Source organism: Musca autumnalis, unplaced genomic scaffold, assembly GCF_047663935.1.
Source record: "Musca autumnalis isolate F117 unplaced genomic scaffold, ASM4766393v1 scaffold_4, whole genome shotgun sequence".
Classification (NCBI taxonomy): Eukaryota; Metazoa; Arthropoda; class Insecta; order Diptera; family Muscidae; genus Musca; species Musca autumnalis.
Window position 1 is genome coordinate 234,330,074 of NW_027411977.1, and position 16,815 is coordinate 234,346,888.

The window sequence follows — 16,815 nt, forward strand, 5'->3', positions numbered from 1 at the left end:
TTTTCATAGACCATCAGTACACAAAACTTGGATTTTTTAAAGAATATTTTTTCAAGTCCATATAGGGTATGTGGCAATTCATCTCCCCTTCCTTTTAGTAAAATATTGATTAAGTAATTGGTTGGTGAGCTCTCCTGACCGTATGGCCAGGCGTGTACAAATTAATTTAAATGTCATAGGGCAATTGTACCAATTAAATGTTGGGCAGGTGACAAGTATTAAAATTGCATGATTGACATAGGCTTCCTACAATTGTCACTGTGGGAAATGATTTGCAGTTACATAGGTTATGAGATAATCTGCGTCTAGGCGTATATACCCAGCAAAATGTTTGCCACCAAAGATGCAGTTAAATCATATGAACAAGTGATCTGGAATTGCATCAACTCATCACTCATGATTTGTACAAGAGCGTGACTACTGAAAGATGCACTCCATTAGCACTGCATTTAACTAACCTTTCGCCACTGTATTTTAACTATCCCTTTGGAATCACATTTTTACTAACCCTTTAGTTTAGAATAGTATGCAGTTCAATTTGCATCCAAAGCACGTGTTGAAAGTTGCAAAAAGCCCCTGTGACACCGTGTGCAGTGGTTGGAGCGCAAGATAACTCTCGAACGGATTTGCCGTTTCGGTCCAAAATTTGGTCTTCGTAATATTTTGTTCAAACTTGGTTTAAGTTCGAAGATAAGCCATATTCTTCCACCCCTTCAGGTACCTCTCCCACAAAATTTCAAAAATGTTCGGAAAAATTGTGGCCACGACAATTCTTGAAGGGATTGACCGATTTGGTACATACTTTATACATCCTAATATATTTACCAGATATAGATCAGGTTTGAATATGGACTATATTTGTCCACTGCTTCGGGTACCTCCCACACAAAATTTCGGATACGTTCACTTAAGTCCTGCTCTCGAATCGCTTTTATTTTTGTTGAAGCAACTTGAATTTGTTGCCTTAATTACGACGGTGAAAGTTTTTATCAGAAACAAGTCCATATTTTTAAAAAAAAAAAACAGCCCGAAAGGGGTAAAAAACCCTACGGCACCATATGTAGTGGCTGCAGACACGATAGCTCCTGAACCGATCAACCAATTTGGTCCAAACTTTGGATCTCCTAATATTTTGCCCAAATTTAGTTTAACTTCTAAAATGGCCCAAATAGGTCCTCTTCTTAGGGTACCTCCTTCAAAAAAGTTCAACGTTTGTGCCTAAGTGCAGTTAAGGCTCTGTTTGAAGATCGTTTGTAAATGTATGCCGATGATGTTCGTTGTGGTCCTGTTTAGAACGATACTGGTCCAAAATGTATACGATACACACTGAAATGACTAGTGGGCGCGATAACTATCGAAAAGAGATGACTCCCAAAATAAGATCCACTTAGATATTGGACTATGTCGGTCCATTCCTTCAAGTACTTCCTCTGCAACACTTTTTAACTTTAATCCTAATCAACATTTTAGTCGACAAATTCAAATGTCCAAAAAGGGCCACAAAATTCTGAAAAGATCCCGGACATAGGCTGAGGGTATATCTCTGTCGGCAAAGCCTACTGATACTTTTTTATTTGTTAAAAGAATATTTTTTCAAAGACCATCAGACCACAAAACATGGATTTTTTAAGAATGTTTTTTTTTTCAAGGACCAACAATCTATAAAACGTGGATATTTTAAAGAATATTTTTTCAAGGACCAACAATCTACAAAACGTGGATATTTTAAAGAATATTTTTTCAAGGACCAACAATCTATAAATTGTGGATATTTTAAGAATATTTTTTCATAGACCATCAGTCCACAAAACGTGGATTTTTTAACGAATATTTTTTTCAAGTCCATATAGGGTATGTGGCAATTCATCTCCCCTTCCTTTTAGTAAAATATTGATTAAGTAATTGGTTGGTGAGCTCTCCTGACCGTATGGCCAGGCGTGTACAAATTAATTTTAATGTCATAGGGCAATTGTACCAATTAAATGTTGGGCAGGTGACAAGTGTTAAAATTGCATGATTGACATAGGCTTCCTACAATTGTCACTGTGGGAAATGATTTGCAGTTACATAGGTTATGAGATAATCTGCGTCTAGGCGTATATACCCAGCAAAATGTTTGCCTCCAAAGATGCAGTTAAATCATATGTACAAGTGTTCTGGAATTGCATCAACTCATCACTCATGATTTGTACAAGAGCGTGACTACTGAAAGATGAGCTCCATTAGCACTGCATTTTAACTAACCCTTCGGCACTGCATTTTAACTATCCCTTTGGAATCGCATTTTAACTAACTCTTTAGTTTAGAATAGTATGCAGTTCAATTTGCATCCAAAGCACGTGTTTTTTTTTTGATGCAGTGCTTTAGTTTGAATTTAAATGTACTCTTCGGAATGTAATTTTACGCAGTTCAAAGATGCAATAAAAATGTAAACCATTGAAACAATCCCAAAACCAATAAAAATAATTTATTGTTTGAGTAAATCAAGAATAATAAGAACTTTATTACATTAACACAGATGTTGAAATTTCTTCATTAAATTCAATCGCAACTGAGTTTGTTTCGCCCGATCTCCATTTAATCCAAGCTGAAATGTTTTTGCTTCATCTGCAAAAGGGGTTCTTATAGGAAATTTTCTTCTCGTGAGTTACCGTAAAAATTTTCCCAACTTTTGGTTGTATTTTTTAATTTATATAAATTTTAGAAACTGATGCACACTTTTTCTATCTTTGAAAAATTTCTGTAGTTGTAGGTATCTACAAATTCGCTTGCTAGGGATCACTAAGCAACTGCTTGTAAAATGTATCGAACGGAGTGCCTTTTCACGACTCCCTTAAACTGCATCCGAATAGAATTTAAATGTGAGAAATGGATGTCAATCGTTGGATAGCATCCAAATGCTGTTAAAATGTGAGGAATGGTTAGGTTAGGTTAAAGGACGCGCCGCTGTGGTGTTGGACAGTCACTCCACTCGAAGACCTTATGGTCCATTGTGTTCATCCTATAGTGTGGGTTGGAAAAAAGAAAAGAAATTAAATCGCATAGAAGGTATCGAGGGAAGAAGTAAGTAAGTAATTAGGAATAGTTAAGTAAGTGCTATGGATTGAAAGACAGTTGAGAAATTATTTTAGAGAGAAGAGCGAGTGAGGAGGTTTTGCCATATTAAGGTGCTGTAAGTTGTTCGTGTTGAAGCCACTTCAGACCCTTGGCGAGAAGAAGCAGTGTTGTCGGCTCGTTGTTGGCAGTATGTTGTTAGAGATGATATTGTGTGTTCACCCATTGTTTGAATTCTCCTGGTCATGAGCATTGGACAGCGGCATAATAAGTGTTCAATCGTCTCAGTTTCTTCTTCATCTTCGCATAATCTGCAGTAGTCCGTGGAGTCATCTCTATCCCATTTGCAGGTCATTGATCTTATTCTGCAGTGTCCCGTGATTACTCCAACCATTAGTTTCAGTTCGGGTTTTCTCATAGAGAGTAGAGAAGTGGTCTTCCGTTTGGAGAGGTTGGGCCAGATTGCCTTTAATACCTTACAGCCAGGTTCGTTGTTCCAGATCTGACCAGCCTTCTCCCTGCCTTCTCCGTCTCAACCGCTTTTTCATTTCCCTCGATGTCGCTGTGCCCCGGGACCCAGCACAAGGTAACGATTGATCTTAGGGCCTCCAAAGCTTTCCTGCACTGCAAGACCGCAGCAGACTTGATTGAGTGGGATCTAAGTGATTTTAGAGCTGCTTGACTATCCACACAGATAGTCACCGGTCCAGCTATGTCCCCTTCCATGTTTTTATCAACTCTGCTGCTTTCGTGACCGCAAAAATTTCGGCTTGGAAGACGCTACAATTTTCGCTTATCTTGTACGAGATTCGTAAGTTGAGGGTATCGCTGTAGACGCCCGCTCCTGTTCCCCTTTCCATCTTGGAGCCATTGGTATAAACCTCTATACCGGGTAGAGGCGGAGAGTTGTGGGTCCAGACTTCTCTGTCAGGTATCCGAGCTTCAATTTCGTCGAAGTGTAATCGAGGTGATATATAGTCACTGATTACCTCCGATCCCACTGATAGTCCAGATCGTCGTAAAATAACAGCGAGGCCAAAGTCGAAGTTGCGCCATGAGCTTATCTCCTTGAGCCGGAGAGCACTCTTTGCTGCCAACTCTTGCACCACGAGATTCATCGGATGAAGATCCAGTAATACATTGAGGGCAGCCTGTGGAGTGCTTTTCATGGCACCGGTAATTAAGAGAGATACCGCTCTTTGAACGGTACTAATCTTGTGGAGAAGGGATGTCTTAATGGATTCCTCCATACCAATGAACCATAAGTCAGAATAGGGCGAACTATGGTCGTAAAAATCCAGTGTATGACCTGTGGTTTCAATCACCTACTCTTACCAATAAAGTTCTTGCATGAATAAAGGGCTATAAGGCCTCTCTTGGCACGTTCTTCGACATTCCTTTTCCACGTTAGTTAATGGTCCAGGATAATGCCAAGGTACTTGGCCTCTAGAGAGAGCTTTAGGGCCACTCCATCCAGCGTTGGTAGGGTGAATGGTTTGACTTTTCTCTTGTTCGTAAATAGAACCAGCTCTGTCTTAGATGGGTTCACCCCAAGTCCATTGTTGTGTGCCCATCTTGATAAATTGACAAGAGCTCCTTGCATGAGGTCCGATAGCGTTTGTGGGAACTTCCCGCTGATCATTATGACCACGTCATCAGCATAAGCTACTGCTTTAATACGTAGTTGGTCAAATTATCTAAGTATTTCGTTAATCACCAGGAGCCACAGCAGTGGAGATAGTACGCCACCTTGTGGTGTGCCCCTGGTGACAGACTTCCGAATGGGGGTCTCACCGATATTTAAATTGATTATCCTGCCGCTAAGCATTCCATCGATCCAATTGCTCAGTGTGGTGGAAACACCTAAGTTCAAGAGTGAATTGTGGATGGATTCGAGTTTGACGTTATTAAAGTCGCCTTCTATGTCAAGAAACACTGCTAACGTGTAATTTGAGCCCATCATATTCCTCTCGATTAAACCAACGACTTCATTTAGTGCAGTCTCCACCGATCTGCCTTTGATGTAGGCGTGTTGGGCAGGACTTATAACACTGTTTTCCAACTTGGATCTTATTCCTAGATCAAGCAATCTTTCTAAGGTTTTCAGTAGAAAGGAAGATAGACTGATTGGTCTGTAGTCTTTAGAAAGTGTGTGACTTGACTTCTCCGCCTTGGGGATGTATGTCACAGTGACCTCCCTCCACAGAACCGAAGTGAGTGAAGGACGTAGACAGGTGCAAAAATGTGATCCAGGTGTGGAATCAACACCTCCAGTGCATTCTTTAGCATTGCAGGGCAGATACCATCTGGACCAGGTGACTAAAAAGGCTTAAAAGTGTTTATCGCCCAAGCTATCTTTGTGTGACTTATAATCTCCTCGATGACACCCACTTTCCCTGTGGCTTGGTTGCACATAGGTGGATCGGCTGAGCGATCAGGTGCATCAATGCAGTTGGGAAAGTGGGTTTTGGCTAGGAGATCCAGATTTTCTAGACCGGAGTTAGTCCATGTGCCCTCATCCCGTTTGATACTGCCGATGGATTTGGGGTCCTTTGATAGTACTCTACAGAACCTGGCTACATCCTTTACTCTCTCTATAGACTCGCTAAAGCAGACCCATTATCTGCGTTTAGCCTTCTTTATTTCGCTGTTGTACTTATTGAAAGATACTTTATAGTATCCCAATCTGTGGACAACTTCGTTTTGTTGGCTTTGTTATAGAGCCTTCTGCTAGTCTTTCTGAGATTAGCCAGATCTTTCGACCACCAGACCGGTTGACATCTTCTGCCTGGGTAAGTGAGTGGGCAGGCGGTCTCATAGCTGTCCACCAAAACTTCTGTCACGTGCTTCACTGCACTATTAACCTCTGTGGCTGTTTGGGAGTAGCGTGATACTCCCAGCTTGGAGCTTACTAGTTCATTGAATTTGTTCCAGTCGGTTTTCCGTGGATTTCTAAATGGTGGCTGTCCGATCTTCCGATGATCCGAAAAGGAGCATTCTTTCGATACCCTCCAGTCACTGATAAGGGATTCGTCTTTGTTAATGAAGGTTATGTCTATAACCTCCCCCTGATTCTATTTTGAAAAGTGTATTCGTTTCCCCTGTTGAATATTCTAAGATTATGTTTTAAGATAAACTCAAATACGGACTCATCTCTGGCATTTGTGTCGCTGCTGCCACAGTGGAAATGGTGAGCATTGGCATCACATCCTAGGTTGATGAGCCAAGTGCTACCCATTTTTTGACGAGCTTCTCCACGTCTTTGCCCGGTGTGTCAGGGCTCTCGAATGGCATGTAAATGGACGAGAATATGGTGGCTCTCTGGGAGCTGCATTCCATCCTTACAGCAGTAATATCACCTCCGCTGAAATTAGAGAGAAATATTAGTTTAAGACACTTCTTAGCAACTACACAGGTTCTTACCTTGTCCCCGTTGGGTGTGGCGAAGGTGGTGTAGTTGCTATCGTTTAACCCAGCAATCTTATTTTTGTTTTAATAGGGCTCCTGGATTAAGACGATGTCAACTTCGGATTTCTTGAGGGCTAGAAGAAGTTCAGCAGCAGCCGCTTTGCAGTGATGCAGATTAATCTGCATTATGCGAAGCGGCTGCTGCTTCCGTTCCTCCACTACTTTCATCCTAGGCGGAATCTGATCCATCCTAGACCAAAATGTATTTTGCCCTCTCAAATCCTTAGGTAATCTTGCCCCTGAGTGTCTATTGACACCCTGATGACAACACCTCCATTTTCCGGATTGTGGCTGACCAGATTCCATGTGCTGGTCCGGAGATTGGGGTTTTGTCTGCCGAGTATGGTCAGTATGTGTGCGGGATCCACAGGTGGAGGTGGCACCCATGCTGACAACACTCTTCTGAAAGGGACCTCTTTGACACCAACGACTGCCAGTTGACACCCCTCCCAGAGTTCGCCAAGGCCCTCTATCGTGGAAGTAAGGAAATCCAGAGATTCCCTATTTTCACAACAGATGACCCTAACGCCTCTCTATGGAGCGGCACTGCCAAATTGGGTGTACTTTGGAGGTTCCCCTTCGCCTGAGAACACGATGTCACGCCGACGAGTTTCGATAAGTAGCCATCGTTCCTCTCTGATTATCCAATCAGGGTCAGATCTATCGATGACCGCTGCTCGCAACTCGTCCGGCACCATCGGTCTGCTCGTTCTTTTTCCCCTGCTGTTTCTCTTAAGATGAGAACCGGAAGATTCCTTGTGGCCCGAGTTAGCTTGTGATGCTGAACTGTCTGCGGCATCTTTCCTGTTCCCTGTCTTAGGGCAACCGCCTGGAGAGGTATTGATTTTGGGTTGTTGACCTGGAGTGGGTCTCTTAGCACTGGGGAGTGGCTCCCCCATTGACCTATCTCTCTTCACCACACTTTTTGGTGGAGATGGATTGGGTTAGGTAGGTGCTCCCCCAGGTGCGGAGGCCGGTGTTCGGTCTGACTTCCCAGATTTAGAGCTCTTATGATTCGTCCCCTTCGACTTGACTGCCTTCTCCTGTGAGGTTTGTCCTGTCTGTGTGGCGCGACATCCCTTTGAAGAAAGCTTTGAGGTCGAAGGAGGCGATTCATTTCATTGTTTTCGGATCATGTCAGCATCGCTCCCGGTTTGGCCCTTAGGGCTGTGATAGTCGATGTAGATATTGACCCAACCTCTTCATTAGCCGTTAAGAGAGAAAGCTTACTGATATCAGGATTTCTCTTGGGTAAGTGAGGGTGAAATCTTTCGATCTTTCTCACTACCTTGATATTAATCTTGATCAGCTTACATTCTCTCAACGTTATAGATGAGGGTTCCATGTCAATGTACTTCCTGAGGAAGTGCATTGCTCGGTGGTACGCCCTCCTCTTTTTGGTCCATTGACTAGCAGAGTTTTCTGAGGTGGTGGGAGCTTTTCCAACCGGTATTGGTGTGTCTTTTTCACGACTCTGATTGAACTGCATCCAGATGCTGTTAAAATGAGAGGAAAGGATGTCATTCATTGGATCGCATCCGAATGCGGTTAAAATGTAATGCATCAAATGTAACTGCATCAAAATATGTCGTGAAAGAACTAGTCTACATTGCACTACTTCCAAATTATTTTGCTGGGTATGTTTGTGTGTTATAACAACTTTTTAATGTTTTGCGTCATTCGAAAGCGATTATTAATCGGCATAAATATGTGAGAAAGGGCATTTGCCATACACTGCTAATAAGTTGGCTGTATTACCTCCCAGAAATGGAGTGATGTAAGCCTTTCGTCGTTTTGAATTTCATAATTGTGCGTAATTTTTTGTTGTCAGTACAGATCTTAACATCATTCCGTTCAAATCGTCATGGCGAAAATATATTCTCAACGCTTAAATGCAATTGTACGCATTACACGGATTTGTTCAGACGTTTGTGGTGTCGATATTTTCGATAAAAATTATCGCGTGAACTTTCGTACCGTACTCCTTTTTCTACTTTTGTGTGTATCTTTTGTGTTACTCACCTTTACAATGATTGACGGTTTATGTCAAGGAGGAAGATTGGACAATTCTGGTTCAAGTAATTTCATTGGCTGGTGGAACCTTGTTGCAGGTATAACAAAATTGATAACGACTTTTTGGGCTTTTTACTAAAAAATCCTATTGTTCGCAGGGTGTATTCGTACCCATTGGTTTCATTGTAAACCAGGATAAATATCGTTTTCTTCTATCCGAATGTAATGACATTTATGAGACATATGAACGTTTGGATTCCGATTATCGTGTACATCTTAATCGGGGCTTAAAATTGCTGGCGAATTTAATGAAAATATGTGCCTTTATTAATTTAATGCTGGCCCTTGGCATGAGTTCGATTACAGTTCTATACAATTTCATTTTTGATGCCCACGAAACAATTGTATATGGCTATGCACCGGGTGTGGATCTTGAAACCACTTATTTTTTATGGCTAACAAATGGGGTCCAGGCATCCTTTATAACTGTTGGTGGTTTTGGTTTGTATGCAGCTGATATGGCGATGTTGACACCCATATCGCAGATCTCCACATTTAAGGGAATTCTGCAATGTAAATTTCGTGAAATCAATCAAATATTAGATGATGATGACTATGAGTCGGAGTTGGAAAGAAAACAGGACACTATGGCTGCTTTAAAGGATATTATAAAGTTTCACCAAAAATATTTAATGTAAGTAGCAATTCGACAACAGCCACTCAATTCGACTGTACCTAGCGTAGCATATTTTTTGTTGTTTCTGTGAATGAGTAAACAATTTTAAATTTTTTGTTACAGTTTCCTTAACGTCAGCAGAGATGTATGCTATTGGAATGTGTTTGCGAAAATTACCACCTCCTTCGTGGCCATAGTTTGTGCCCTATTTTGCATACTTTTGGGAACTTGGCCAGCCGGTTATATTTATTTGGCGTATTGTTTTGTAATGATGCAGGTTTTTTGTGCCATGGGCACACTGGTGGATATAACAGTAAGTAAGCTTTGGAAACCCCACTTGATCTCTATGTAATAAATTGTTTTTCAACATCCTCTCACTTAATGCGAAGAACGAAGAATTCATTCAATCCTGTTACAATGATGTTCGCTGGTACGAACTTTCCGTTAAGGAAAAGAAAATGTTATGTATCATGCTGATGGTGGCTCAAAATACCACAGGCTTAACTATCGGATCAGTAATGGAACTATCAATGAACACTGGTCTACAGATATCAAAAACAATTTATTCCTTAACAATGTTGTTATTGAATTTTATTGAATGAATGTAAAATGTTTAAATTTTTTTGCGCATACATATCGTGTTATTTGTCAGTAGATTTGCACCAATTCACTTTCTAAATAAATTACTTATTAACAAAATGTGTATATTTTGATGGGGAAAAACTTAATGCAAAGGAGAGTCATATGGCGGATTAGTACATGTGAACTTGAAAACGACATTGTCTTTCAAGGCGTAAAAACAAACAGAATCTCTATAAAGGAATGAAGAATCAATAGAAAGAAGAGTCGTTTTCGGATAATTTCGCTCTTCAAGGAAACATATATTTGTTGGGGGGACAGTCACGGTTGCTTCGGTTATTTTAGCCGGTTCGTCTGAATATGTGCATATTTCCGTTATATGTGCATAAAAATTATGTGTTTTTTAAAACGGCTATATCTCAAGAATTGTAGTTGGTCGGAGGTTAAAACATCTGGTCTCCAGCTTCACGCCAGTGAATGAAAGACTCGCTGCAATTCGATTGAAAGCAAAATTCTTCAACATCAGCTTTATTTGCGCTCATGCTTCCACTGAAGACAAGGACGAACAGACCAAAGATATATTTTACGAGCGCTTAGAAGAAACTTATGACCGTTGCCATGCCCATGACATTACATTTATACTAGGCGATTTTAATGCTAACATTGGAAAGGAGAATATCTTTGGCCCAACAGTCGGGAAATTCAGTCTCCACAGCGAAACATCTGACAATGGTATGAGGCTGATAGACTTTGCAGCTGGAAAAAACATGGTGGTTAGCAGTACCAGATTTAAGCATCTCGATATTCATAACGGCACCTGGCTGTCGCCAGATCAAAAAACAAGAAATCAAATTGAACACGTTGTGATAGATAGATAGATAGATAGATAGATAGATAGATAGATAGATAGATAGATAGATAGATAGATAGATAGATAGATAGATAGATAGATAGATAGATAGATAGATAGATAGATAGATAGATAGATAGATAGATAGATAGATAGATAGATAGATAGATAGATAGATAGATAGATAGATAGATAGATAGCCACAGCATATTCCACTCAACTGGCCCAATTGCTTAATCAAAGCACTCCTCGTCCCGATAACATGTAACATTGCCCACTCCATGCAAACAGCCGCAAAATCACTACTTGGATACCAGAGACCTCCACCAAGGAATCCATGGTATGACCGGAAGTGTCGTGCTGCTACCGAAGAGAAAAATGCGGCATATAGGGCTACTTTACAATCAGTAGCAACGCGTAGCGCACGAGGGAGGTATCGGGAGAAAAGGAGAGAGGACAAACGTCTTTTCCACAGAAAAAAAGAGAGAGATGGAAAAGCGGGATTGTGAACAAATCGAGATGTACAGGAGACAGAATGAAGTCCAAAAATTCGACCAAAGAGTGAAACATCAAACTGACGGCTTTGGCACTGGAACTGGCAAATACTTCTATAGAGACCAGTAAGGTAATTTGGTAACTGATACAGATAGAGAGCTAAGGATATGGAAATAGCTTTTTTCCAAACTGTTTGTATCGAATACACTGAAAGAAAAAGCTACGTAATATGAATGAAATCCTACGTTGTATCAATGACTTTTGTCATTGATGTCGAACCAACGTAGAGCTTCATTGAATAAACGAAAAAAGTTTTATTGAAGTAAAATTAACGAATTTGTTCATTAATGCAATAAAAATCCTTCATTAATGCAATGAAACTTCTTCATTGATGAAATGAAACTTCTTCAATGATGCAATAGAAATTTTTCGTTAATGCAATGAAACTTTTTCATTAATGCTATGAAAATCCTTCATTAATGCAATGGAACTTTTTTATTAATGTTTTTCAAAATAGTCAGGCTTAATCCCATAGTCGTTGTTTTATTATTTTATTAAAACAATTTTAATTTATTAGTGGGAAAAAATGTTTACCAAGGGGTAAGGCAATTGACCCTTGGGTATAAAAAGTTTCTTGTTGAAAAACAAGAAACAAAGGAACTGATGAAGATCTGTGGCGAGATCTGAAACTATAGTCTTCGCTGCTTTACCCCTTGGTAAACATCGCCAATTTTTCCCACTAATAAATTAAAATTGTTTTAATAAAATATCAAAACAACGACTATGGGATTAAGCGTGACTATTTTGAAAAACAAAATAAAAATCGTCATCCCAAATAAAAAACGCCAACCCTCCTTTTTATACCCTACACCACTATGTGGTAAGGGGTATTATGTGTTAGTGCATTTGTATGTAACATACAAAAGGAAGCGAGATAGACCCATAGTTCCTTCTAGGGATATACATAGAATCACTTTCTGAGTTGATTTATGCATGTCCGTCCGTCCGTCCGTTCGCAACATACAGGTCGCATTTGTTGACCGATTTCGCTGAAAATTGGGAAATACCATTTTTTTAGCCGTCGGAAGATCAAGTTCGGAAGATCAAGTTCGAAGATGGGATATATCGGTCCACGTTTTGGTATAGCCCCCATATAACGGTACCCCCCGATTTACGGTATTTTGACGTTTTCAGCTACATTTTCAGACCGATTTGGCTATAATTTGACATTTAGGGTTCTTAAGTGTCAATAAATATATATAACAAAACTTGTGGACATAGGTCCACGTTTTGGTATAGCCCCCATATAACGGTACCCCCCAATTTACGGTATTTTGACGTTTTTAGCTACATTTTCAGACCGATGTAGCTATAATTTAACATTTAGGGTTCTTAAGTGTCAATAAACTTATATAACAAAAGTTGTGTACATAGGTCCCCGTTTTGGTATAGCCCCCATATAACGGTGCCCCCCGATTTACGGTGTTTTGATGTTTTTAGCTACATTTTCAGACCGATATAGCTATAATTTGACATTTAGGGTTCTTAAGTGTCAATAAACTTATATAACAAAACTTGTGGACATAGGTCCACGTTTTGGTATAGCCCCCATATAACGGTACCCTCCGATTTGCGGTATTTTGACGTTTTTAGCTACATTTTCAGACCGATGTAGCTATAATTTGACATTTAGGGTTCTTAAATGTCAATAAACTTATATAACAAAAGTTGTGGACATAGGTCCACGTTTCGGTATAGACCCCATATAACGGTACCCCCCGATTTACGGTATTTTGACAGTTTTAGCTACATTTTCAGACCGATTTAGCTATATTTTGACACTTAGGGTTCTTAAGTGTCAATAAACTTATATAACCAAACTTGTGGACATAGGTCCACGTTTTGGTATAGCCCCCATATAACGGTACCCCCGATTTGCGGTGTTTTGACGTTTGTAGCTACATTTTCAGACCGATGTAGCTATAATTTGACATTTAATGTTCTTAAATGTCAATAAACTTATATAACAAAACTTGTGGACATATGTCCACGTTTTGGTATAGCCCCCATATAACGGTACCCCCCGATTTACGGTATTTTGACAGTTTTAGCTACATTTTCAGACCGATTTAGCTATAACTTGACATTTAGGGTTCTTAAGTATCAATAAACTTATATAACAAAACTTGTGGACATAGGTCCACGTTTTGGTATAGCCCCCATATAACGGTTCATTTAAGTTCATATTTTCGTATAGCCCAGATACCTCCGAACTAGCTGTTAATGACTTTTGAAGTTCCCACGTTATGTACCGATTTTCGATATTTTGGAGATTCTAGCTAAATTTTTTAACCGAATTAGGAGTTATTTGATATTAAAGGCTCCCATCAAAAACTGTCAACATAGGTCCATGTTTTATTATAACTTCTATATAACAGTACCTCCCAATTTCTAGTCCACCAAAAATTGTCAACATACATAGTTAGATATAGGCACCATAAAAAAGGGCCTCCCGAATGAAGCATAAATGTACATAAACATTATCTGACATTTTAACGTACCCACTTAAAGTTGGGGACAGGAATGAAAAGTAATTATTCCATTTTAGTTCAGAATATTTTATGGTGGAGGGTATGAAAAGTTCGGCCCGGCCGAACTTAATGCTTTTTTACTTGTTATTAATGCAATGAAATACTTTCATTGTCGTAACGAAACTTCTTCATTAATGTAATGAAATATTTTCATTGTTGTAATGAAACTTCTTCATCTATGCAATGAAGCTTACGTTGGTTCAATATCAATGACACATTTCATTGATGTAACGTAAGATTTCATTCATGTTACGAAGTCATTTCATACTAGCGTAATGAACAATAATGAAGTCAATGCTAAATGTGTTTATTTCATTTTATTGCAATTAGTTTTGACCATTAAAACAAGTCATATTTAATACCTCAGGTTTTAACCACATTAATGATAGTATTGGGCGTTGTCATCTGTAAGTAAAATTGAAATAATAAACACATTGTTAAAAAATTTACTGGTTTTGTAAACAATAACTTACCTCCAACTTTTGTCGCTGTGTCATCCCCTGTGTACGTCGATGATGTTGAGATACAGCATTTGGTTTCTTAAGGGAGTAGTGCTTCATTGACCACGGAAAGTCTCCGTAATTCCACTGATCATTAGATTTTCTATTTTTTATCTCCATTTCAAAAATAAATGAAAATTGACAAAAAAAAACGAAGACATAAAAACTATAAAAAAATAGTTTAACCAATATTTGGATTTTCATTTCTCATTAAACACTTCATACTTACTTTCAGCGAAGTTAAGTATCCTTTTGGGCGTTGTCATCTGTAAGCAAAATTGAAAACCATAAACAATTTTTAGTAATTTATATGGTATGTTATTGTTTTTATATTGTTGACCTGTTGTTGTAATACTTTGTTGGATTTAGTTTGGCTAAAGGTCGAATAAAACAATGTTTATTTTAATGTTTTTTTTTTTTTTTTTTAAATTTTATTGTTTCCAAAATTTCGACTGTCGTCGACAGTCATCTTCAGGGATATTCTACGAAAAACACAATATATTATAAACAGATAATAACCAAGTACAAAACAGAAATTTACATGTTTGTGAGAGAAGCCACAGGTTTGTTGCACTGTCTACGCTAAACTAAAGTTCTTTCGGTCTATGCTTATGAACTTAATTCCTATAGATATGCGCACAGTGGTCCGTGTCGGTTTTGTAGTTCATTCTTTGGTCATTCGGGATATTTATTTTATGTAACATTTCTAATGTAAAACGTCTGTTTCTCGACTTTTTGGAATACCGCGCCTTTTCATTTCTTCATTCACTTGTATGCTCCATCGAAGCTTCGCCCTGCCGATTCTGCGTGCACCGCCAAGTGGCATGTATTCATACGCCTTTTTAGCGGGTTCATCATCGCTCATTCTCATGATATGGCCTAGCCAACGCAATCGTTGCATCTCGATACGTTTAACTATATTCATGTCTTTGTATAGCTGATATAGCTCGTGGTTCATACGACGTCGATATTCACCGTCAACGCAAATCGGCCCGAAGATCCTTCGAAGAATTTTCCTCTCAAACACACCAAGCACTGCCTTATCTGCTTGCGCAAGTACCCATGCTTCGGAGGCATACATTAACACGGGTAGTATCAGCGTTTTGTATAGTGTTATTTTTGTTTGACGAGATGTGGCTTTGTTTTTAAATTGCTTACTTAAACCATAGTAGCATCTGTTGGCCAAAACAATTATTCTTCTTATTTCACAACTGATGTTGTTTGTAATGTTTATGGCAGTGCCGAGGTAGACGAAGTCTTTAACAACCTCAAAGTTATAGGTACCAACTTCCACAGTTGGTCCGAGCTCTATGGACGCTTTGCCCGTCGACACCATCAATTTGGTCTTTTCGCCGTTTACCGCCAGACCCACTTTCGCAGATTCTGCTTCGACCTTCCTAAAGTTATCAGTTACTTTCTTTACTGATCGTCCCATGATGTCTATGTCATCAGCATAAGCAAGTAACATGTGGCTATTGGTGTAAATTGTGACATTTCTTTTGACATTTGCATCTCGTATTACCTTTTCCAGCAAAATGTAGAATAGGTCCCACGAAATGCTGTCTCCTTGTCTGAAACCTCTTTTGGTACAAAATTCTTCGAAGAGGTTCTTTCCAATTTTAACTGAGGACCTAATATCAGTTAAAATCGTCTTACAAAGCCGGATGAGCTTTGCGGGGATACCAAATTCAGACATTGCATGGAATACCTTTGATCGGAGGGGACTGTCGAATGCTGCTTTATAATCGACAAAAAGGTGAAATGTGTCGATCTGCATCTCTTGGGTCTTCTCTAGGATTTGCCGCAGGGTAAATATCTGGTCAATGGTGGACTTGCCAGGTCTAAAGCCACATTGGTATGGTCCAATTATTTCGTTGACCATTGGCTTTAGTTGTTCGCACAATATCCCTGACACTATCTTATAGGCAATAGGGAGAAGACTTATGCCCCTATAGTTTGAGCATACAGTCTTATCTCCTTTCTTGTGGACGGGACACAGGATGCTCAGGTTCCAATCGTCGGGTACGCGTTCTTCCTGCCAGATGGTGCTAACTAGCTGATGCATACACCTTATCAGCGCGTCGCCTCCGGTTTTAAACAGCTCGGCTGGTAAGCCATCGGCTCCTGCTGCTTTATTATTCTTCAGCCGGTTGATTGCTGTTTTTACCTCATCTTGGCGGGGCGGTATACATTCTATACCATCTTCTGGGATTGGATCTGTGGTATTATCGTCTTCGCTACTATTGGATACCAGCAGATTGGAGAAATGTTCCTTCCATATCCTGAGCACGCTATTTAAATCTGTTACCAGATTACCTTGCTGGTCTCTACAGGAGGATGTGCCTATACCAAAGCCATCTGTTTGATGTTTCACTCTTTGGTAGAATTTTCGGACTTCATTCTGGCTCCTGTACATCCCGATTTTTTCACACTCCCGCTTTTCCATTTCTCTCTTTTTCTTACGAAAAAAACGTTTCTCTTCTCTCCTTTTCTCCCGATATCTCTCTCGTGTGCTACGCGTTGCTACTGATTGTAAAGTAGCTCTATATGCCGCATTTTTCTCTTCGGTAGCAGCACGACACTCCTGGT

General features: G+C 39.6%; 1 protein-coding gene across 1 annotated transcript; it reads left to right on the plus strand.

Annotated features, from left to right (window-relative positions):
• The first annotated feature begins 7,116 nt into the window (after positions 1-7,116).
• LOC141403287 (odorant receptor 67d-like) lies at positions 7,117-9,910 on the plus strand. The gene is made up of 4 exons (XM_073985474.1): positions 7,117-7,230; positions 8,694-9,229; positions 9,335-9,524; positions 9,601-9,910. The coding sequence occupies exons 1-4, from the start codon at positions 7,117-7,119 to the stop codon at positions 9,811-9,813; spliced, it is 1,053 nt and encodes a 350-aa protein (XP_073841575.1). The 3' UTR covers positions 9,814-9,910.
• Positions 9,911-16,815: the final 6,905 nt, after the last annotated feature.